We start from the raw sequence: 24,615 nt of genomic DNA on the forward strand, positions 1-24,615 counted from the left end.
GGGCTCCCTGCTCAGCTGGGAGCCTGCTTCTCCTTCTCCCTTTGCCACTCCCCCTGCTTGTACTCTCTGGCTCTCTCTGTCAAATAAATAAATAAATAAATAAAATCTTTAAGAACCAAAAAAAAAAAAGCACCAGGGTCTAATACATACTGACATATTGACTATGTGGCAATAAAGTACAAATCACTTTTAAAAATTATTGACTCTTAAGTTGCCTTTGGCTATTATTCTCTTAAAAGAGGCAAAAGATACTAATGTTCAGTAACTATGAGAAGTAAGGGTGGGCAGTTCTTGGACTGGGGACTGTAACTCCAAAAGTTTGGAAGCACTAATCCAATCCAATCCCTTCATTTCAGAAAAAAAAATAATGAAGAACCCAGAGAGTTTAAGTAGCTTTCTCCCCAAAGTCACACTGCCGGTGGCAGGACAAACAGTCTCCTGCCTGGGGCCTGGGAAGCTTTCTGCTCCCAGCCTGACCTATGGGAAAACCTAATCAGGCTGGAAGGCAGCCATTCCAAAAGGATTTAAGCCTTACACTCCAAAATGACTTATTTTACAGGCAACAACAGGGAAGGAAGTAACCCAAAGTTCTTTGCAGTTACCTTAAGAGCCAGCTCTTTAGTTTCATACCCTCAAGACAGAACAATTCTTAAAAATCAATCCATTCATTTAATCCATTTTTTTCCCTTTGATACAGAAAGTTCACAAAATAAGAAGATAAACTGCAGTTTTGCAAAGTTTTGCAAAGCTAAAACTTAAAACAACCTAGTTGTTTGGGAATGTTCACTGGCCACATTGTTGTCTCTGAAACCTTCAAGTGTGTGTTCAGCTTTATAAAGCTTTATAAAGCTGGCTGTTCAGGAATGGGACACATTCTCCTAGGAACATGGATGGAGCATACTCATAAATAGCAGGAATTGCTTGTATACCTGAAATAGAAAATAAGCCCCAGTCTCCAGAATACTGAGGTGCAAATATCTCTGTAGGCAAGGAAATTGTTAGGTATGAATTATATTTAGCAACAATTCTCTTATAAGCTGATTTCAACAATTTTTTAAATGAACTAATACTACCGTCCTAGCTCAGTGGTAGCCTTTTGCTAGGAATGACTGAAGCTATTCTTACATTCTCCTAAGTTGATTAATAAAAAATATTTATTACACAAATCCTCTTTGTTGACAAGTTGAAATGGAGCCTCATCTTTCCTATCTCCCTGAAGATTGCCACCTTGTGAGATTGAAAATACTCATTAAATTCCACCACCAGACAGGCACAAATGAGAGGGTGATTGTTTTTAAGCATGAGGGGAATCGTTGGTAAACTCATTTGTTTGGATATCATTAACAGAACAATCGGTGAAGATCTCCAGGGGGTCCTCATGACCTTTGCTCGAAATCTCTTCATCATCCATCAAGAAATATCAGCACCTAATATGCAAGGCGAGACCAATTTTAAGGTGAGGTGTTAATTAACTAACGATTCTGGTTAATTTCTATACAAGGACTGAAAATACCTCATGCTGTATTGTAAACAAGTGCTAAACCATTTTTTTTATTGTGAAGCAATACATATTTTATAATGTACAGGGTCAATATTATAAGGTTCCCACTGAACCTGTTAGTTAAATTTAATAGTTTGAAATTTTTTCTTTGAAATATAGACCTGTTTTAAGTTGCTGCCATTTTCAAACCCAGTTTACAAGACAACACGGCTCTCTGAGATCAGAGGTGAAGCTGAAGTGTCACAATGAAACCAAAACAGAGACTGTCACCACCGAAAATCTTGAATGTAACCTACTCTCATTTCAGATAATGCAGTGTCTGGCCAAGGATTCCTGGGGAAGCCTTGTTTCTAGAACCAGAGGAGTTCTGAGGCCCCAGGAAGGATAATGTATAGTAGAGAGAAACAGAAAAAGCCCTCAGCGTATACATGGGCCATGTACCCCACCCTGTTTCTCCAAAGTGGGGCAGAAATTTCATCACTAACCTGTTTGAAGCTTCCAAATGGCCTTTAAAGATGTTGGTCCATGAAAGCCAGTTGTATGTAATTGATCAGAAGTCTCCAAACTGTAGAAATATGAACAAGAGCAAGGAAACAGGAGCAAGATCCACACAAGAGTTTTTGAAACACAGGCCAAACAGAGATGAACACTTGGTATTTAATTTCAATTTTTTATTTAAATTCTAGTTAACATATAGTGTAAAATTGGCTTCAGGTATAGAATTTAGTGATTCATCACTTACATATAACACCCAGTGCTCATCACACAACAAATGCCCTCCTTAATACCCATTACTCATCTAGCCCATCCCCCACCCACCTCCCTCCATCGACCTTCAGTTTGTTCTCTATCAGTTAAGAGTCTCTTATGGTTTGCTTCCCTCTCTCCCTCTCTCTCTCTTTTTTGTGCCCCTTCCCATATGTTCATCTATCTTGTTTCTTAAATTCCACATATGAGTGAAATCATATGGTATTTGTCTCTGACTGACTTATTTCACTTAGCATAATACACTCTAGCTCCAACCATGTCATTACAAATGGCAAGATTTCTTTTTGACGGCTGAGTAATATTCCATTGTATATATATAAACCACATCTTCTTTATCCATTCATCTGTTGATGGACATCTGGGCTCTTTCCATAATTTGGCTATTGTTGATAATGCTGCTATAAACATCAGGGTGCATGTGCCCCTTTGAACCAGTATTTTTGTATCCTTTGGGTAAACACCTAGTAGTACAATTGCTGGATCACAGAGTAGTTCTATTTTTAACTTTTTGAGGAAACTCCATACTATTTTCCAGGGTGGCTACACCAATTTGCATTCCCATCAACAGTGTTAGAGGGTTCCCCATCCTCACCAACATCTGTTGTTTCCTATGTTGTTAATTTTAGCCATTCTAACAGGTGTGAGGTGGTATCTCATTGTGGTTTTGATTTGTATTTCCCTGATGATGAGTGATGTTGAACATCTTTTCATGTGTCTGTTAGTCATCTGGATGTTTTCTTTGGAAAAATGTCTGTTCATGTCTTCTGCTCATTTCTTAACTGGATTATTTATTTTTTTGGGTGTTGGGTTTGACAAGTTCTTTATAGATTTTGGATACTAGCCCTTTATCAGATATGTCATTTGCAACTATCTTCTCCCATTCCATAGGTTGTCTTTTACTTCTGTTGATTGTTTCCGTCACTGTGCAGAAGTTTTTTATCTTGATCAAGTCCCAATAGTTCATTTTTGCCTTTGTTTCCCTTGCCTCTGATGACATGTCTAGTAAGACGATGCTATGGCTGAGGTCAAAGAGGTTGCTGCCTGTGTTCTCCTCTACGATTCTGATGGTTTCCTGTCTCACATTTAGGCCTTTCATCCATTTTGGATTTTTTTTGTGTGTATGGTGTAAGAAAATGGTCCAGTTTCATTCTTCTGCATGTTGCTGTCCAGTATTCCCAACACAATTTGTTGAAGAGACTGTCTTTTTCCCATTGGATATTCTTTCCTGCTTTGTTGAAGATTAGATGACCATATAGTTGTGGGTCCATTTCTGGGTTTTCTATTCTGTTCCATTGATCATTGCATCTGTTTTTGTGAACACTTGGTATTGATCACCGAAATCTGCATCTGATTCCCCGCATGGGCCTTCATCATGTTTGAATAGGTCAGGTAACACAAATGACTCAAATGGAACCACATGTGATCTTTCTCTTATGTGGAAAGCCCAACAAAAGCTTGTTGTAAAAAATGTAAATTTTAAATGTATTTTCCTTGCACTAGGGCCTGGTCTCTCTAGTAACAGTAATAATAATGATAATGCTTTCCTCTTCAATGTGATTTTATGAGTTGGAAGAATGACCATTGCTTTTCCTACAACAGGACTAAGAAGACTCAATGAAAAACAGGCCCAGTATTGCACTGATTTTCACTGGTCCTAAAGGATCTATCTCTTCATTTATATTCTAAGTTACTGTCAGCTAGCATAATTTCATCAGTTACTGTGATGTGCAAAATTCTGAGCTATATGTACATGATCAGTTTAGTCTATCCAAATATAACTAATAACCAAAATCAAATGGTGCTATGGACTGAATTATATCCACCCAGGCGCCCCCAGATTCATTTTTAGTAATATTTTCTGTCTACCACCCTAGTGACATTCTAGTAAGTATTTTCAATTTGTAAAGAAGGATTTATGAAGACAATAAAAATGGAAGGTGGTGCAGATAAAGCATTTAACAAAATCTAACACCATTTCCTAAAAACACTCAACCTAGGAATAGAATAGAATTCCTCAACCTGTTAAGGGCATTAACAAAAACCCATAGCTAACATCATAGTTCATGGTGCAAGACTGAAAGCTTTCCCCCTAAGATCAGCAGCAAGACAAGGATGTCTGCTCTCACCGCTTCTATTCATCACTGTACTGGAGGTTCTAGCCAGAGCAATTCAGCAAGAAAAAGAAATAAAAAGGCATCCAGATTGGAAAGAAAGAAGTAAAACTATCTCTATTCACAAATAACATGATCTTGTATTTAGGAAATCCTAAAGACCCCAGAAAGAGCCTGTTAGAGCTAATAAACGAGTTGAGAAAGGTTGCAAGACCCAAGATCAATATAGAAACATCGTATTTCTATACACTACCAATGAACGATCCAAAAATAAATTGTTGGGGGGCACCTGGGTGGCTCAGTCGGTTAAGTGATTGCCTTCGGTTCAGGTCATGATCCCAGGGTCCTGGGATGGAGTCCCACGTTGTGCTCCCTGCTCGGCGAGGAGTCTGCTTCTCCCTCTGCCCCTCCCACCTGCTTGCGCTCTTGCTCCTTCTCACGTCTTCTCTCATGCTTTCTCTCTCTCTCAAGTAAATAAATAAAATCCTAAAAAATAAATATTTTTTAAAATTTAAAATTTTTAAATGTTTTTAAAAATTCCATTTATAATAGCATTAAAAAGAATAAAAATACTTAGGAATAAATTTAATAGAAGCACAAGATCTGTCCATCATAAAAGAAAGAAGATCTAAATAAATGGAATGCAAGACTTAATATTGTTAGACGGCAATAATACTCCCCAGATTGATCTATGGATTCAACACCAATTCCTATCAGCATTCTAGCTGGCTTTATTGCAGAAATTTACAAGATGATCCTAAAACTCCTGTGGAAATGCAAAGGATCCAGAATAATCTAAATAATACTAAAAAAGAACAAAACTAAAAAAGAACAGAATTATGCTTCTCAACTTTAAAACTTAACTACAGTGGGGTGTCTCGGTGGCTCAGTCAGTTAAGCATCTGATCTTGATTTCATCTCAGGTCAGGATCTCAGGGTCGTGGGTTTGACCCCTTTTGGGCTCCACACACGGCACAGAGTCTGCTTATCCCTCTCCCTCTGCTCCTCCCTCCGGCTCGTGCTCTCTGTCTCTCTATCTCTAAAATAAATAAATAAAATCTTTAAAAAAATAAATAAATGAAACTTAACTACAAAACTACAGTCATCAAGACAGCATGGTATTGGCATAAGAATAGACATAGATCAATGGAATAAAATTGAGAGTCCAAAATAAACCCATACATTTATAGTCAATTGATTTTCAACAAGCATGCCAGAACAATTTGATGGAAAAAAAAATTGTCTTTTTAACAAATGGTGCTGGAGAAAACAAATATCCCCATACAAATGAATGAAGTTGTACCTCTACTCCACAGCATATATAAAAACCAAATAAAAATGGATCAAAGACCTAAATGTAAGAGCTACAACTATAAAACTCTTAGAAGAAAACACAGATATAAATAAATCTTCATGACCTTGTGGCAATGCCTTCTTAGACATGATACCTAAAGTGTAAACAACCAAAGTAAAAATAGATAATAGATAAAATGGAATATTATTCAGACATAAAAAAGAAATGTAGTTCTGATCCATGCTACAACACAAATGAACCTTGAAAACATTATGTTAAGGAGGACAGACACAAAAGGCCACATATTGTATGATTCCTTTTATATTAAATGTCCAAAGTAGGCAAATCCATAGAGAGAGAGAGTAGATTAGCAGTTGTCAGGAGTTAGGGGAGGGGGAAAATGAGGAAAGGCAGCTAATGGGCATAGAGTTTCTATTTGGGGTGATGAAAATATTTTGGAATTACATAGTAATGACAGTTTCTTACGAATATACTAAAAACCACTGAATTGAACTCTTTGTAAGGGTGAATTTTAAGGTATGTGAAGACTACCTCAATAAAAAAATAGCTAAATAAAATAAAAGGGAAAGGTGCCATTTTTCTGCCCAGTGGAAAAACCAATGGAAGTCAATACTCCCATCAGCCTACTAGCCCTCATTTTAGGATGACTAGATCAGTGCTTCTCAAATTATCTGTAGTGAAGTTTTGTTTTTTTCCAACCTATCATGGATCAGTACTTTTGTAAAATACAACAAAAATGAATTACTAGAAAAATGAAATGAAAAAAATTAAAGACATATAAAATAGAAGCCCATTTTTTTCACTTGACTTAGCAGCCATAAAAATTTCTATAAAGGTTTCCAAGTTCTTACTCTCAATTTTTTTACTCATTTCAGGACTGATAACACAATGTGTAGATGGGTGTTAGCTGGCAAAACACGCCTTGAGTTTAACTGGTCTAAATTATACTCAACCCCAAAACGGAGCAAATAATTGGGGTGGGGGAAAGAGTTGTAAGAGGTCTTTAAGTAATGAATATTATTTTTATTGTTCATTTATAGACGGCCATTGACGACATTGAAGCCATTCTAGGAGTAACAGAGGAAAACAAAATAAGATTTGAAGAAGAGCTAAAACAGTTCAAAGATGATAAAAACCTCTCTAAACCTGATAAATGAATGTTCCTGGAATACACTGCTGATTTTGGATTCTAATCTGGAGTCAAAAAAAGGCAACATTCTTCTTGCTGTTAAGAATAAAAGTGGGGAGTGGAGTTAGTTTGCTTTGTTTGCTAGAAGGTGTATCAAAACAGATTATAATGTAATGCTCTTTTTTAAAAAAATATTTATTAAGTGATCTTATGTTGCTTATTAAATTAAAACCTATTTGTGCCTTTACTTGAGAGTGTCGAACAATCGCTTCTTCTTCCAGAACTCAGGAAGAAATAATCTAACAAGAAAGTTACAAGTCTTACTGATATCACTTCTGTACCCACCTCTTTATGAATTTCAGGATTATGGAGCTTTTGTTTATACCTTATGAAGTTTTCTCCACCTATTTCTAAGAGTTACTGGTCTTCTGCATTTAAGAAATGGAATAAAGGCTTAATCATTGCTATTTGGCAAAACGGGTCTTCTTTTCCCCAAGAAAATTACATTTACATGGATTTTTAAAGTGACCCTTTATCATTCATTGCATTTTTTTTTTGTCCCAAGCCAATATTGTTTGTTGTTGCCATTTCTCAAAAAGTAAGGTAAGCCAACATCTAGTTAACCAAAGCATCAGAATTTATCTAGGTGGCAGTATCTGCTCTTAGTTTAATATATAGCGTAACTCGAGCCTCTAGCTTGAATAAACATTTGTAATCTCAAATTCTCCATTTAACATGGCAGTAGGATTTTTACAATCATAATTCAACAGTACCTTTTAAAGTACAAATTGTTAAAATTATGCAGCACTGACACTAACTCTTGGCATTCGCTTCTCAATTGTTCAAAATATTTCAGAATCATCCAGCTTTACAGAAGGGTGAAATATGCAAGTCAGGACACCAAAATCACATAGTTGTTTTAAAGAATAACCTTTGTATCTTTAAAAATATTTGAATGTGTTGGGGAAACTAAGAGTATGGTTTTATGTATGGAATTTCAATAATTTTTAACAGTGCCTCAGCCACAAGCTAAGAGTTCCTGCAATAAAGTCAACATTTTTGTGTCAGCTTTTGTTTTGCTATAGTTGGAAATACATTAATTAGCCAGGTTTCCTGCCTGTGCTAGGTACAACGATGACCTCTTTTTCTTGCCAGATCATTCTAATCCATATGAGGGGCCCATTGTCCAGACACTTGACGGATAGGAAGTACTACATGCCCATTAGAGTCTCGCCTCAATTGAAGCCAGAGCAACATAAGGTCCAAGAGACTCATTAGTTCACTGGCACAATCGTGTCCTGAGAGTAAATGAAACCCTCTGTCTCCTTATGGCTCTCATCTGCTCTGGACTTTAAAAGAAAACTGTCTCTGTTTTGTTCAGCACAGCGGTGCATCTTTCACATGGTGAGAACCCCCTTAACAGTACAAAACTGTTAAATCTGTCAGGGAAGTTTTGTATGTGCATTTTGATTAGCACTTTCGAGCCTCAAGCTGCTGGCAATTGTAAAATGAGTTCACTCTCCTGTACCTTTTGTTTTTTTTTAACCCACCATGATTGGTTTTCTCAAACAATGCACTTTCCTTCTTTGCATCTCTCATTAGCAAACACCACAGAATGCCTGTTTCCAAATTGAGGCCTTATATTCAGATTCAGAAAACAATTGGGAGTAAGGTTCTCTACCTAAAAACCTACAGCTTCAAAATGAAAGGAAAAAATTTGGTATAATAAAACAATCACTTCAAGTAATTAAGTGGAAGAAGCCAGAGGACCAGATTAAATTAGTGAAATGTTTTAATTACAGAACATCTGAAAAGAAGCATAGTCCATTATCTTTTAGCACATATATGTAGCAAAGATACTGTGCTACTGGTAAACTAAGGTAAGTTTGAAAAAAAATCACATATATGTGTACAATGTATAAAGTATCCTAAACAAAATTTGAGCTTTTACCATTCTAAATAGGAAAATGAAATATTTGTCGATAACAGGATGTCCCTTTACATATTACCCATTTTATATTGATTTTAAAGAAACCAAATAGGTGATATTCAATGACATATGGCTATTACTTATTTATCTTCTGTAATCTACTTATATTGACCTTTAATGAACACTTCTTATGGGCTAAGTATATACCGTAATAGAAGCTTTATCTACATTATTTTATTGCACCTGTCCAACAACCCGATGTCCCATTTTACATACGGGACACTAAGATTTAGTGGAGGTATCTCAGTGTATGTCTCAAGACCAAATGAAATTGGGGCTTTGCTCTTTTATCACAAATCCTAGCATGTTGTGTAAAGTAGAAAGTTCAGATTCCACTTGTCCCCGATCACACAAGAGACTTGCACTTTTTTATAACAAATTCTAGTGTTGCTTAAGAGACAGTTTCACTTATGCTTCCTGCTAATAAAATCAACTTGCACAACTGACAGTATCATGAGGCATCACAATTATGTAATCAAAGAAATCAGGAGAAGAGAATGTGGTGTCCGTGGAATTCTCCCATGGTGCTGGATCTGTAAGACTTTGGTGGAGGACTGACAATGGGAAGGTGCAGGGAAGTTTGGAAGCTGGGAAGTCAAGCCCCGTAGTTTGTTTGAAAAAGGGTATAAAGTCAAGAAACTGGGAAAGGATTAAGAAAGGACTTCCAACAAGACAGAGTAACTTGGGAAAAGATGGAGCATTATTTCAGCTATATCATCCTAAGAATTGCAAGCATCCTATTTTTCAGGTATAAAAATATGTATTTTATCATAAGTAATATATTAGTAACCATCTGATAGCTTTAACAATTAATAATCATTTGTATGCATCTGGCACCTTTCTTCTAAAGAGCTCAAAGCACTTTACATTTGTTATCTCATTAATTCCCAATACTGTCCCTATGGGGAAGGTAATAAATATTTTAATATTTAAATGTTTATCTTTCAGAATTTCTCAAGCATACATATGTTTCCAAAAATGTAAATGTTCACTAGTTTCCTTTTACTGTTCCTCTGGCTTCAATGTGCATAACAGATTTGTTCGGCTCTTTAAATGTACTGATCATAGTAAATCTTATCTGGAAAACTATAAATTGCTAAGATAATGGGAGGATGGAAGTTGTGGCTGGGGGAAGCATATAACTGTTTTTCTCCCTGGAAAAAGTTTGGTCCAGTCCATTGCAAATGCAGATGAAATGTGCTGTGGATCTTCCAAACCCTTTCTGTATCCCATTCTTTCCAAAAGGTGAGCCTCAGGAGGGTAAGGGCTGTATCTATAAGCCTGAGGTAGATTGAACTACCATGTATATTTTTGTTTTACTGATGATTTTATCAAAGTGGAACAGAAACCGGATGCATTCTATTAGGAGCTGCATCCCAAAGAGTCACAGAATAATAAGGGCCAAAAACTTGTCTCCCCAGCCCTCACTCTTTCTGGGCTGATCATACCTTCCTCAATTTTCTAACTAGAAAAATGACAGATAGTAATACCTGCTCCTTGGGGAAGCAGTAGAGATTAATTGGCCAATGTTGGGAGAGCGTTTCCAAGAAGAAGCTTTCTACATAAATGTTTAAGTATTATTATTGCACTGCTACTTCAAATGGAAGTTCTAACTTTGAAATGTGATTATACACTTTCCAAAAAAAAAAAAAAACCCTTCATAACCACATATATAGGTTTATTTTTCACTCTAACAGTCTAACTCATGGTTGTGAAACTTTATTGCACTTGATGGAGGACCCTGGCTTTTATTAGTTTTAAACTGCTGGTTGCTGGGGTATTTATGTAAATGAGGGAAAGATACCAAAACAGTAAATAATAAGCATGTCCCTGCTGTTTAAAAATCTGTTGGTAGAAACAACTTTTGTTTGGTTTTAAGAAGAACCTAAACATAGCACAGAAAAATATAGCTTTGGCATCTATGCGTAAAATAGCATTTTGGCTTTGGGGGGGGGGTTTGACATTGGTTTTTCTTCCCAAGCATTTCTTTGCCATTCTGTAAACATTTTGTTTTACCCCTACAGTAGCTACCATATATATCATATACATGTATGTAAGAGAGAAAAATAAGTAAAATACATTTTAAGAATTTTTTTATTTAACAAAATGTTATAAAGTATACTAGATAGCTAATTATAGCTCTCAGAAAGCAAGGCCACACCCAAATTTATTGCAGTCTCCTCACAAGGAATGTTACAATAAAATCATGGTCCCATAAACTTAACAACAAAACAGCAGAACTTCCATTGGTTGTAAAATAACTTCAAATTCAAATTCAAATTCTGGTTCATTTAAAGATTCATGCTGCTTTGCTTCCCAGCAGAGGACACAAAATACTTATTTTGCAATCATTGAAAAATTTAAAATGATCTAACAACACATGACTTCCAGGTTCCCTTTACAATGTCTTTCTACTCATCTTTTTTTTAAGTTGAATATCCATAGCCACATTTTGAAGCCAAAACACTAGGTTCATTTGCAACAACAATGAAAAATCAGAAAGGCTTAAACATTTAACAATAAGGTATTACTTAAAAATTACAGGGGGTACCTGGGTGGCTCAGTTGGTTAAGCATCTGACCCTTAATTTTGGTTCAGGTCATGATTTCAGGGTCATGAGACCGAGCCCCGAGTCAAGCTCCACACTGGGCATGGAGCCTGCTAAAGATTCTCTCTCTCCCTCTCCCTCTGCACCTCCCCTCATCCCTACCCCTCCTTGCACACGTGCACACATGCACTCTCTCTCAAAAAAAAATTAAAATAAGAAAATTATGGAATAGCTATATAAAGACCTCTATATAGCCATTTAGAAAATCACAGGTTACTATAACTACTGTATGATATAGCCATTCCACTCCTAGGCATTTATTTACCCAAGAGAGAAAAAAGTATATGTCCATTCAAAGACTTGTACATGAATCTTCATAACAAATTTATTCGTAATAGGCCCCAATTGGAAACAACCCAAATGTCCACCAACATGTAGATGCATAAATTATGGGACATCCTTACAATGGAATACTACTCAGCAATAAAAAGGAACAAGTTGTTGATAAAATCAAAGACAGGAATGAATCTTAATATAATTGTGCTGAATGAAAAAATCCAAACAAAAAAGAGTACATATCCATTTATATAACATTCTAAAAATACAAACTATAGTGACAAAAGGCAAATCAGTGGTTGCCTAGGGGTGGGAAGCTGGGGGCCAGGTGGTGAGGAGGAACAGGAAGATTACAAAGGAGTAGAAGGAAAATTCTGGGGGTGATGGATAGCTCCACTATGTTGATTGTGAAAATGGTTTCTTGGATGTATACATATGTCAAAACTTATCAAACTATACACCTTAAATATGTGCACTGTTTGAAGGTCAATTATACCTCAAAAAGCTTTTTTAAAAAATCATGAAATTAGGAGACTATAAGAAAATGAAATGACATTTAATTATTAAGAAGCATATTTTATTTTTTTCTCTTTCCAAGATTTTATGTATTTTAGAGAAAAACAGAAAGGGGGAGTGAAGGAGGGGAGAAGCATCTGGAGAAGGACAGACTCTGCACTGAGCACAGAGCCTGATGTGGGGCTTGACCTCACCACCCTGAGATCATGACCTGAGCCAAAATCAAGAGTGAGACACCCAACTGACTGAACTACGCAGGTGCCCCCAAGAAGCACATTTTAAAACAGCATGAAGAGGGGCGCCTGGGTGGCTCAGTTGGTTAAGCGACTGCCTTCGGCTCAGGTCATGATCCTGGAGTCCCGGGATCGAGTCCCACATCGGACTCCCTGCTTAGCGGGGAGTCTGCTTCTCCCTCTGACCCTCCCCCCTCTCATGCTCTCTCTCTCTCTCTCATTCTCTCTCAAGTAAATAAATAAAATCTTAAAAAAAAAAAAACAGCATGAAGACTAGGACTCCAGTTATAACTTTTTAAAAATATGTACATAAATGTGCGTGCATGTGCACACACATACACATACACACACACAACTCTAAAGATACCCCCCGAAATGTTAACAGTGGCTACTTCTTAATGATAGAGTTTTCTTCTCTCTGTATTTTCTATTTTATAATGAACCTGTTTTCAATTAATGGAGCAAATGAAACAAAAATTTAATTTGGGGGAGTGTGGGAAAGAAAAATATATGAAGGTCTTCATTATAAGTTCTGCTATCAAAAGTGATAATGAACTTAGGGACATGGAGTGGAAATGTCGTAACTATCTCCCTCCTCAAAGCTCCCAAAGCTGTCTCCAAATAGTAATGGCATGTTCCCTAGCATCATGATTGCAAGTTTCATTCTAAGCTTAATACCCTTAGTCTGAATATTCGAGAATTCACACCAGATTAAGACTTTAGTGCCGTATCTGCTCATGCAAACAGAGATGCATGAAAGGGTAAATGCTTCTGTTTACCTACAAATATTTGGAGGGACATATAGTGATCAGGTGGCATTTGCAGTTTTTCTAAACGGGTATGGAACGAACACACACACACACACACACACACACCATTTGCTTTAGATTTAAAAGTTTTTCTTTTTTTTTAAGATTTTATTTATTGGACAGAGACAGAGAGACAGCGAGAGAAGGAACACAAGCAGGGAGAGAGGGAGAAGCAGGCTCCCCATGGAGCAGGGAGCCCAATGCAAGGTTCGATCCCAGGTCCCTGGGATCATGAACTGAGCCGAAGGCAGACGCCTAATGACTGAGCCACCCAGGGGCCCCAGATTTAAAAGTCTTAATGGGTTTTAGTTCCAGCATTTTCCTTAATGGACAAGTAACTTCTCTCTAGTCCTATTTTTATATATAAAATAAAGTTGAACTGGTATTTAAACTTCTTGCCAACTCTAAGAATTCTATGCCAAGCATCATCAAAGTATCAAAAGGGCAAAACCACATATATACCACACAAGGAGGTGACTTGTTCTAGCTTTCTTCTTCCATTTACTGGAAATCATGGATAATATTTTATAACTTTGTTGTTTTTTTTTTTAAAGATTTTATTTATTTATTTGAGAGAGAGAGAATGAGAGATAGAGAGCACGAGAGGGAAGAGGGTCAGAGGGTCAGAGGGAGAAACAGACTCCCTGCTGAGGAGGGAGCCCGATGTGGGACTCAATCCCGGGACTCCAGGATCATGAACTGAGCCGAAGGCAGTCGCTTAACCAACTGAGCCAGCCAGGCGCCCAATATTTTATAACTTTGTACAGCCTCTTATGTTTCCCTATTTACTATCCAAAATGGCTGTGATTTTAAATAGTTACAAATGTTTTATAATTTTATGATAGTTTGAGATGCAAACAGTTTTCTCTCAGAAGGAATTATTTAGACTAAAGACAATAGCAAGCCAAATATATCCTTTAGACTGGGATCATGTCTTTCATTCTTTGGGTTTTTGTTTGCACTCTCTCCAATATTGCTTCTCAATGTATAGTAATGGACACATTTTATTTTGAAAGCATTTTATCCAAACTGATTTAATGTATACCTTCTGTACTAGAGGATCTTGGTGCAAATAGATGGGACAGAAATGAGAATCAAAGCTTCAAATGTGCATTTTTGTTTCTGTAAGCCCAAAGCATATCTCCTTTTTACATCTGCTTTGCAGGGATATTATGGAGAGTTGGAGTACAGTCTCTGAGCTTTTCTTTAATTTGTACCTGGACTCAGAAAGAGATGGATGATGTATTTTGCCACACTCCATTTTGCTGTAGAGCAGATGTAGTCCCTGGTGAACTGCATAAATGAGACATAAAACCCTGAAACTAATTTTACCTGGCACCTTTAATCCCATATTTTAAAGACCTCCTAAAATGCACTGTTTCCTGGGCCATGTCTATAAGTGGTTAGGTCAGGCTTCCCAGGAAGTGTTCTGCCATCCACACAGAAGAGCAAGAACGAGGAACTGAGAGTATGATGATTATCTCTCCCTTTATGAAGCCCACATTGGTTGTTATTGCTAAAATAAATCTTTAAAATAAATAAAGTTCACCTGCTTCCATTATTCTCACTAACAACTTAGATTCTTGGTACCAAAACCATGAAAACAAAACCTTACAGATGATGTAAGGTTTGGAAACTACTTATAAACATTTTTCTTAAGATGACTTTGTCTTTCAGGGTACCTATAGAGTTTTTAAATTTTTCTAATTACAGAAACATATGCTCACGATAAAAAAGCAAATATCACATGGCTTCTTAAACAAATAATTTAAAAAAACAAAAACTTTTGAAAAACAGGAATGTGCAGGGAAGAAATTTAAAAATAAACTTTTAAAAAAGTGGCAGGGGGGTCGCCTGGCTGGCTCAGTCGTTACAGTATGCGACTCCTGATCTCGGGGTTGTGAGATTACTTAAAAATAAAATCTTTTTTAAAAAATCAACAATTATTTCACCCAGAGAGAACTACTGTTAAATCTGGGGGGACATCTACTATTATTCCTACCTAGGGCCTCTGGATTTGCCATGCCTTCTGCCTGGCACACTCTTCTCCCAGAAGTCTGCCTGGTTTACTTACTCACTGTATTCAGTCTTTGCTCAACTGTCACTAGACCAGGGAGACCCTCCCTAATGCAGCACCCATCCTTACTCTCTATCCTCTTACTCTGCTTTATTTTTCTTTAGAGCACTTAACCGTATGTGGTGTTACAACATAGGTTTATTTTTTATTATCTGTCTCACCAAATGGATTGTAAGTGTACTCCTAGAACAATACACTTATCACCAGTAAGAGATGCTCAGTTCATACATATATTGTATTTGTTTCTTTATCAAATATATATTGAGTTCCTATTATATAGTCTTTTATCTTTGTATGTATAATTTTTAATAGGATTATACCAGACATACTGTTTTGCAGACTGTATTTTTCATTTAGCAATAAACTATGAAGACATACCAGAAATTCTTATCCAATGTGATTTTAATAAAGGCATAAAGGATGTCAATAACCCCTATTGTTAGGCCAGTACATGGGCACTCTGATGCATCCTTCAAATACATATTAAGGTCAATGGGGTAAGACAGTTATCAATAATATTTACAATGCTGTATATTCAGAGGTACTTTATAGTTTATAAACTATTTTCATATCTCACTTGATCCTTACAAAAAACTCAAAGTAAACAGAGCAGAAATTCAAAGAGGTTAAATGAATAATTTTCCTAAAATAATAAAACCCATAACAGGGAGTCCAGACTCAAACCTAGCTTTCTCTTTCTCTGCAGCTTAGGCTCCTCATGTACCTCATCGTCCCTGGTTGACACTGTCATTTTATAGATGAGTGATCCATGCTTAGAGAAGGGAGTAGTGATGTGCCCAGAACCACACAGCTTCTTCAAGAATGAATACAGATAAAACAGAACCCAGGACTCCTGACTCCCCATCCAAAGCTCTCTCAACTACATGCTGGCTCAATAAATTAGGGGGGAAAAGAATCCTAAATTACTGCGTAGTTAAATCAGCAAACAATACATGCTGTTATACTTCTCTGAAGATTACACAGTATATTTGCTTGGTGCTGCGAAGTGCCAACCTGATGACACTTGCAATCCTGAGCTTATTTGATGTGGTTGGGAAGCAAATGAGATTCCAGTGCCCCTGTTGCGCATAGGTGCCCAATGAGCATTTCCTGCATGGTGGGGAAGTGCCCTATATTTACAGTATTTGATCCAGTTTAACAGCAAGATCTAATGTTAACATTAGCCTTGTAAAAGTTTTCACCCTAGTTCACACAAAAACAAGATTCTGGAGATTATGACTAGCAATTCTTCATGAGTTGATTTATCTGAATAAAACCTATAAGGTTTTGAACCATTAAACATTCGATTTAGAAAAAAAAAAATCTTAGCATACAGAAGAATAAACTGAAAAATGGAACAGATTTGTTTCTTGTAATAATTATGAGCAATATCTCAAACTCAGCATCCTTAGACCACTGAGCTGTGTAGGATGAATGTGCTAATTAATCAATTACTACCCAACAATGTACCCTGTTTATTTACTGAAATGCACCAGAAACGTGTGCAGAGCTGGTAATTATTAATCATCTTCAGTAACAAATATGACTCAAGTTCACCTTCATATAATTAATAGAGCATGTAGTTAGCTTTAACATCTTGCTTTATTAGAAACAGCAACAAGGAATTAAAAAAAAAAAGCTGAACCACAGGTTGTGGTTCACTGAAATGCTGGCTTGGACTAAATGTGCCTATTATGCATAGTGGTGTTATTACTCATACCCACCCAAATTATGGCCAGATGCAAAGTTTTTAAAACTAAACTTTTTAATTCGAATAAAATTTTAGACTAACCAAGAAGTTGTAAAAAACAGTTCAACACATTTCCATATATGCTTTACTCATGGTCCCCAAATAAAACCCAATTTTCAGAGCCCGATAACTGGCTTAGAGTTGGGATCTTTGTTGATGGTGCCCAAACGTCCTGGCGGGTTTTAAATTTTCAAGATATTTTAGAAGTATTTTCAATATACATAGAAATAGTTGTTTTACAACAAATTTTGCAAAGTGATCTAGTTTTGAAAACCTTTTTATCTTTTTTGGAGTCATCATGTAAGCCCCCAAATTTCCTTTGAGGCAGATAGACTTCTAGGCTAGAAGGGCCATATTTTGGCACAATGCGATTTCCTGATAATGCAACATCTAAGGGATGTTCACTTGTGTCAGCAACATTTACGCTGAGTCTGGCATCACCTGACTCTCTGTAACTATGTTCAAAGCATGAGATTTTGCATACCGTCAATAAAGGTTCAAATCCCAGCTGAATCACCTGCCTGCTCTGTGACTGCAGTTAACTATCTTAACTTCTCTAACTTCTGATATTCAGTTTTCTCAGCTTGAAACTGAGGTAAATGAAGCCCTGCTTTGGAGTGTTGTTTAAATGAGAAAATAGATGTAAACTACCTAGCAGGAAGAAACACTCAGGAACTGGTAGATACCATTATGCTGGTATTATTACCCTCTGCAGCCACTTTTAGCTTACGGAACTGAAATGTACACACATAAGCACACACAAATAAAAAAGTATTTCACACAATGGAAACTGCAAATGTAAATTAACATTTTTGAAGTTTTCTCCTGAAAGGAAAAATTGGATTAAAATTTAATGTTAATTGCACAGAAAATTAAAAACTTCTCCCATCTGAAATATCAGTGGAACATCACTTCAAAAATCTAAACTGACAAATCATAAATCAGTGGGTGGACTACTGTATTTCTATTATCAAATGATTCAAGGCCCCTTTAAATGGAGAGCCCCCTTAGGGCATCTCAGTATTTGTTTATAGATCATTAACTACTTGACAGAGAGACTGGGGAGGGGGGCATAAAGACTTCAGCTGAAGTGCTAAAAGCCACTGTCGAATGAAGATCAGCAATAAAGCCAAAACATCTTTGGAATTCAGTATGAAGATATGACTTGTGTTAAAAAAAATGTCATATGCTTTTCATGCATGTATCTGTGAGTAAAACAAAGCTCATTTTACAAGGCTGGGACCATAACTATGACCCATATGACAAGGTAAATTTATTGGGCCATGTTTTCAAATGCTTCCCCAAACTGACTAGATAGGATTTGCAATATTGGAAACACGCCCATAAAATGGATTGTGTTCTCTATTAGCATAAATCACTATCTGGTTTCAAAAAGTCACAAATATGTCTCCCTGCCACTGGATTCTAGCATCCACAGCAGGAGAAGGAAATAGAAATGTTTCCTAATGAAAAGCTCACAGAAATTTGGAAGGTAAGAATTTTGATTCTTGATTCTAGTATATGATCTTGGCTAAGTTTCTTACCTACTCTATAGTTTAATTTCTCTAACTACCAAAATTAAAATTGTAATTAAATTAAAACCACTTACCCTACATATTACAATTTTTCTCTAACATCCCTCAAACATACTAATTGTATTCACTTTGCTCACTTTTTTTTTTTTTCCATTTTTTCAAGATGTTGAGTACCTACCATATTGCAAGCACTGTCCTAGGTGCTAGAATCACAAAGGTTAACAAAACAGGCATAAGTCCCTGGCCTTAGGAAGTTTGCATTCCAGTGGGGGGAGAGCTTGAGAGTAGTTTAGACACAACATACAGTTTAGATGAGATCTCTCTACCCTCTGTGTTCACAGTAACATGTTTTACCAGGGTAATGCTTCCTGCCACTCTTTGTAACAGCAGCCCCAGCTGCCAGCCAACTCCTTGGAGGCTTTCAGAACATCAATCAGTTTTCCACAGGACTCAAGATCTAGGTAAGTATACAGCAGTTCTTTCCTTTCCTAATGACTTCTGCCATAACTCAGTACCTCCATGAGGATAATTTTGCATAAAGCCAATGTATACTGTCCTTGCCAGGGCAGACACAAGGATACAGGAATGGAGCAGCAAGCAAAGTTCACCACTAATGGGAGTGGGGAGAATTAATGAGCATCCATCCAGCTGTAGGGGCAACTCAAGCCACCTCCTCTGGTGCTGAGCTTGGCTTAGAGGGCGCTGAGCCATTAAGGAGATTTGGGTTCCTAGGAGAGCCTGGTCAGTGGCTCTCTGGGGGTATCTGTTTTTAAGTTCCAAAGCACACTGGAATATGAATCAGGGCAGCATCATCTCCACAGTCCTTCTTTCCTTGAACCAAAAGTCCTTAAGCCTCAAAGTGGAATTTGTCAATGAAATCCTAAATGTAAACATTTATATCCCTTTTTCATAATTCCTTTATCTTTTACTAACTGGCTGACATATGCACCCACTATCTTGCCTATAGTTCTCCCTCTGAGAATAGCAGTGAATTAATATCTACATGTCTACTTTACTTTCGTTTAAATCACACCATTAGAAATATATGAGTAAATCATAATCTCACAGCAAGGTTCTAAAAAACAATGTGAGAATAAATATTCTATATATGTACAAGGTCACATTTGGGTCATACCCACCATATATGTTCTCTATATGTATTTCTTAATAAACACTGATAATAGGATGTGTTAATATGTAACACTATCTGTAGAATTCATTCTTTTTCAAGCTTTAATTGAAGTATAATATACATACAGGAAAATGCACATACCATACATGTTCAGTTAGAAGAATTTTCGGGGCACCTGGGTTGCTTAAGCGTCTGAATCTTGATCTCAGCTCAGGTCCTGATCTCAGTGTCATGAGTTCAAGCTCTGTATTGGGCTCCATGCTGGGCGTGGAACCTACTTAAAAGAAATTTTTTTTCACAAATTGACTACAGCCATTTAACTAGGGACCAGATCAATCACAGGTTCATCAGTCATAACAAATCTATCACACTGGTGGGGATGTTGATAATGGGGAAGGCTATGCATGTGTGGGGCAGAGGATATATGAGAAATCTCTTTACCTTCCTCTTAATTTTTCTGTGAGCCTAAAATTACTCTAAGAAAAAACGTCTTGGGGCACCTGGGTAGCTCAGCCAGTAAAATGTCTGCCTTTGGCTCAGGTTATGATCCCAGCATCCTGGGATCAAGCCTCATGTGGGAATCCCTAATAGTCCGGGAGTCTGCTTTTCCCTCTGCACCTCCCCCCTGCTCATGCTCTCTCTCTCCCTCTCTTGCTCTCTCTCAAATAAATAAATAAAATCTTTAAAAAAAAGAGTCTTAAAAAGAACTATAGAAATATATGAACAAAAGAAGAGAATAATCCAGTCCCTAAGATGTCCCCTCATACTCCTAGTCCCTGGCTCCCCTAGATCTCCATCCCTGTAAGGGTGATCACTACCCTGCCTTCTAACAGCAAAGATGAATTTTGGCCAGTTTTATAACTCATGGAAATGAAATCATATTATAAGTACTTTAGGGTCTGACTTCTTTCACTCTTCCTTATGTTCATGAGCTTCATGGTTGCTGTGTGCAATTATGAATCATTCCTTCTCATTGTTATATAGTATTCCATCAAGTGAATGCCACAATTTGTTTATCTACTCTATTATTGACAGGCATGTAATTTCCAGGTTGAATATCACAAATATGAATAGTGTTATGAATATTCTACTACATGTCTTTTGGAGAATATGTGCACACAATTTCTGTGGGGCATTGTTAACTGAATGTTTGCATCCCCTCAATATTCACATATTGAAGCCCTAACACCCAATGTGACAGTAGTTGGAGATAGGGTCCCTGAGGAAGTGATAAAAGTTAAAAGAAGTCATAAGAGTGGGACCCTAATCTGATAGGGCTGGTGCTCTTGTCAGAAGAGAAAAAGGCAGACACCAGAATTAGCTCTGTCTGCCATGAGAGGATATACTAAGAAGGAGCTATAAGCCAGGAAGAGAACTCTCTCCAAGAAGAACCTAATCAGCCAGCACCCTGATCTTAGACTTCCCAGTCTCCAGAACCATGAATAACAAATTTCTGTTGTTTAGGCAGCCAGTCTGTAGTATTTTATTATTGCAGCCTTACTAATACAAATATATATCCAAGAGTGGCATGGCTGGTCATAACATTACATACATTACATATGCAGCTGAATATATACTGCCTAGATATATTACTGCCAAAATTTTTTCCAAATTGGTTACCAGCAGTATATAAAAGTTCTAACTGCTGCATATCCTCACCAACATTTAGAACTTTCCATCTCTTCTACTTCGGCTACTTGTGGGTGTGTAATGGTACTGCATTGTGGCTTTAATTTCCATTTTTTGGATGATTATTGAAATAAGCAATTTTTCCCATGTTTATTGGACATCTGGATATTCCTTTGTGAAGAGTCCATTCAAATATTTTGTCCATCTTTCTACTGGACTGTCTTTTTTTAAATGATTTGTTCTAAATACCAAGTGCTTTGTCAGAGATAGGTATTGCAAATACTTCTCCCACACTATGGATTTCTTTTCGATTCTCTTAGTAGTGCCTTTTAATGAACTGAAATTCTTAATTTTAATATATTCCAATTTATCCATTTTGAAGAACTCATTTTTTAAAAGATTTTATATATTTATGAGAGAGAGAGCAGGAGCAGGGGCAGGGGGAAGGGCAGAGGGAGAAGGAGACAAGCAGACTCCCGGCTGAGCCTGGGATCCATCCCAGGACCCTGAGATTATGACCTGAGCAGAAGGCAGATGCTTAACCGACTGAGCCACCCAGGTGCCCCAAGAACTAATTCTTAGCATGTTCTGAACACCTATAGCATCCTAGGTGCCTTTAAGACAAAAACAAGGCTAAATCCCTTCTTTCTAGGAGTAACATCATATCCATACACAAGCTAAATGCTATACACAGCATCACTCTTCATAGTTATTTTTAAGGGGTTCCTTCTAAAGGGGTATGCCATTTCTCCATGTTTTGTGTAAAACTAAGTGTTTATGTGTTTATGGCATTAATTCTTAATTATTGGACACAATGTTTTTTAAACATTGACTTATGCTTTTGAATGCCAATTTCTAAGCCCCTTTGTTTCACAGCCATCAAGAATTGGAACTGATCTGAGTTGTGGATTTTTGAGAAATGATCTTATTTCAATTATGGAGGTGGCACTGTATAATCTTAAAGTCAGAAGAGATAGCTAGAAGTCATGTCTTCCAGCTCTGTATTTTTAGGTTAAGAAAATATTTCATTCAAACACTCCTTAATACCTGAGTGTGATCCACTATCTATCTGCTTTCTTTGAAGTAATTTCCTACCTTAGAAGACAGAGAGAGATAGTCATGGAGCCTTGAATTAAGGAAACCCTCTCCACTGATAAGGTTTTTCCAAGAGGGCATCTTCCAGTAGAAATACTTCAGTTCCCTAGCCCTTTTCCCAAGCCTTCATGGGAGAATGCAGTGAAACCTAATCTAAAGATGTGGTTCTCTTTATCAGTGGTTTTTACTTTACAGATGCCACAGAACCTAGAGTTTCTCAGACATACTTCAGGTTCCACAAATGTTTGATTCAAATTTCACTTTTTTAAATTGATTTTCATACTGCCAAGGGATATAATGCCAAAATTTAACACACTGCAAACTGCCTACACGTTAATTTGGGGTTAAATCATCTGAGTGTAGATCTCAGAATTAATCTCCTCCTGCCATCTTTATAATTGAAGCACATGTCCAAGATTTCAAAGTAAATCATTTTAAGACCATTCTAATTTGTATCTACTTCTCTGGATGGATCAGGATATTCTTCATAGTGTACAATAAAAACAGAATGATGAGAAACTGTCCTGAGGCTGCTTGTAGCTGTCCTAACTGCAACTGTTGTCCATAACCCCCAACTTCGAAGGTTTTCCAGCAATAAAGAGCAGAGTCAAGACTTCAGTGACAGTGAGGCCATCATGGCACCCTAACCAGACTAGTTTCTGTTGGTCTCTGCCGTCCACAGACTCCCTTGGTTCCTTCCCATTTTCTGAGCTTGGTTCTGCCAACTTCCTATTTATTACTTTAGCTACCCAATTTCCTTCTGATAAATTCCTTGTCTGCTAAAAACAAAAACACACCAGCCTCTTTAAAAAAAAAAATTACCTACAGTTAATATTAAAATTTTGAACTTATAAATGTTTAATAAAAAAACACAAGTTTTCATCTACTTTGTATGTTGGGGTTCTGCGATAGATTTTGCGTGAAAAAGACTCCAATACTTCTCAAAATTTAATTTGAAAATTACAGTACTCAATCGCCTCCCTGACTCCTGTCTTAGCCTCCCTTCAGCCATTTCTGTTGCAAGTCTAACCACATCATGCCTCCATCTAAAATCTTTTTAAAAACTTTTATGTAATAGGGAATCCTATAAGGTAAAGTCCAAATTATTTGCAGGACTACAAGTCCCCTCAAAATTTGGCACATGGTAACAGGTACTTAATGTTTGTTGAATGAGTCATTAAAAACTGGAAAATGTAAAAACTAGCCCACTATCCTACATCCCTCCCTCGAGTTTCAACAATAAGTCGGTATGTGATACGCATAATTATCTCATTTACATATAAGGCTTTCCAGACATATCATCTTATTTATGTATGGTTTCTCCAAACAAGATAAGTTTAGGACAAATAAGAAGAAATGCTTCTTCAGAAAGCAGGTGTAGATAAAATATTACCTCAAGTGGCTATGAAGTTTGAGAAAAGGTTTTCCTAAAGTAACAGACTGATAATGGGTGGCTGAGGATTATAAAGGCTTCTAACTAAAAGACCCCTGGTCTGACATTCACCGAGCTTAGGAGGTAGAGGTGCGCATCTGGGCAGTGCGCGGAGAGATGTGGGACATTTTTATTTTTGAAATTTCATTTTGTTTTTAAAATTTATAAACTTTTTTTATTAACTATCTGGGGCTTACCCTAAACGGTGAACATGACAGAGAAGACCTAAACATAAAAGTGCTTCCCGACTTTACCAGCCAGTGCAAATCTGTGGACTCGGCTTTTAACTCGCTTCCCCAAAGACACCTTCTCAAGTGTCTCCTCAGCAACGCCATGTAAGCATTTCACTTGAGCCCAAGGCTTAGAAGAGAGATCTGGGTGTCAGTTCTGCCACTCACTACGGGGGTTATTTATTTTAAGCCTTAACTTTCCTCACACCCCTACTGATAAACCCCCCGAATCCCCACCCCAGCCCCCGGCCCCCGGCGCCCCAGGGTTGTTAACGCCTACATGAGGTCACATGTGACGATTTAATTACCTCCTCTGCGCCGCTGACCCTCACTCCCCCGGCCGGTCCCTCCGCCCGCCCCTCGGCCCCCTCCACGGGAGACCGCGAGACCTTCGTGCGCACGCGCCGCTGCGCCCCGGCGAGCTCTCGCGCCATGGCGCGGCACCCACTCGGCGTCCCCGCTGCTCGCCCCGGGGCGCG

The 24,615-nt window shown here is 37.4% G+C and overlaps 1 protein-coding gene and 1 long non-coding RNA gene across 12 annotated transcripts in view; one reads left to right on the top strand and one right to left on the bottom strand.

Annotated features, from left to right (window-relative positions):
• IQCH (IQ motif containing H) overlaps positions 1-7,238 on the top strand; it is a 218,485-nt gene extending 211,247 nt beyond the window's left edge. For all 9 annotated transcript variants that reach the window (XM_025884587.2, XM_073877244.1, XM_073877245.1 and 6 more), the window contains 2 exons: positions 1,348-1,456; positions 6,736-7,238. In XM_025884587.2, coding sequence (XP_025740372.1) covers positions 1,348-1,456; positions 6,736-6,852 — 226 coding nt within the window. In that variant the 3' untranslated portion in view covers positions 6,853-7,238. The remainder of the gene's footprint in view (positions 1-1,347; positions 1,457-6,735) is intronic.
• LOC141370019 (uncharacterized) lies at positions 1,302-24,578 on the bottom strand. 3 transcript variants are annotated; one of them, XR_012373683.1, is made up of 5 exons: positions 24,445-24,578; positions 19,892-20,027; positions 4,670-4,866; positions 1,987-2,066; positions 1,302-1,427 (listed from the first exon to the last, which is right to left on the bottom strand). It is a non-coding gene; the product is annotated as an uncharacterized lncRNA (long non-coding RNA). The 3 variants fall into 3 exon arrangements; XR_012373684.1 differs by lacking the exons at positions 1,302-1,427; positions 1,987-2,066 and having other exon boundaries at positions 2,119-4,866; positions 19,892-20,024; XR_012373682.1 differs by lacking the exons at positions 1,302-1,427; positions 1,987-2,066 and having other exon boundaries at positions 2,119-4,866.
• Between the last annotated feature and the right edge of the window lie 37 nt (positions 24,579-24,615).

This window comes from Callorhinus ursinus, unplaced genomic scaffold, assembly GCF_003265705.2.
Source record: "Callorhinus ursinus isolate GAN/ISIS: 27379988/994484 unplaced genomic scaffold, GSC_fseal_2.0 scaffold25, whole genome shotgun sequence".
Taxonomy (NCBI): Eukaryota; Metazoa; Chordata; class Mammalia; order Carnivora; family Otariidae; genus Callorhinus; species Callorhinus ursinus.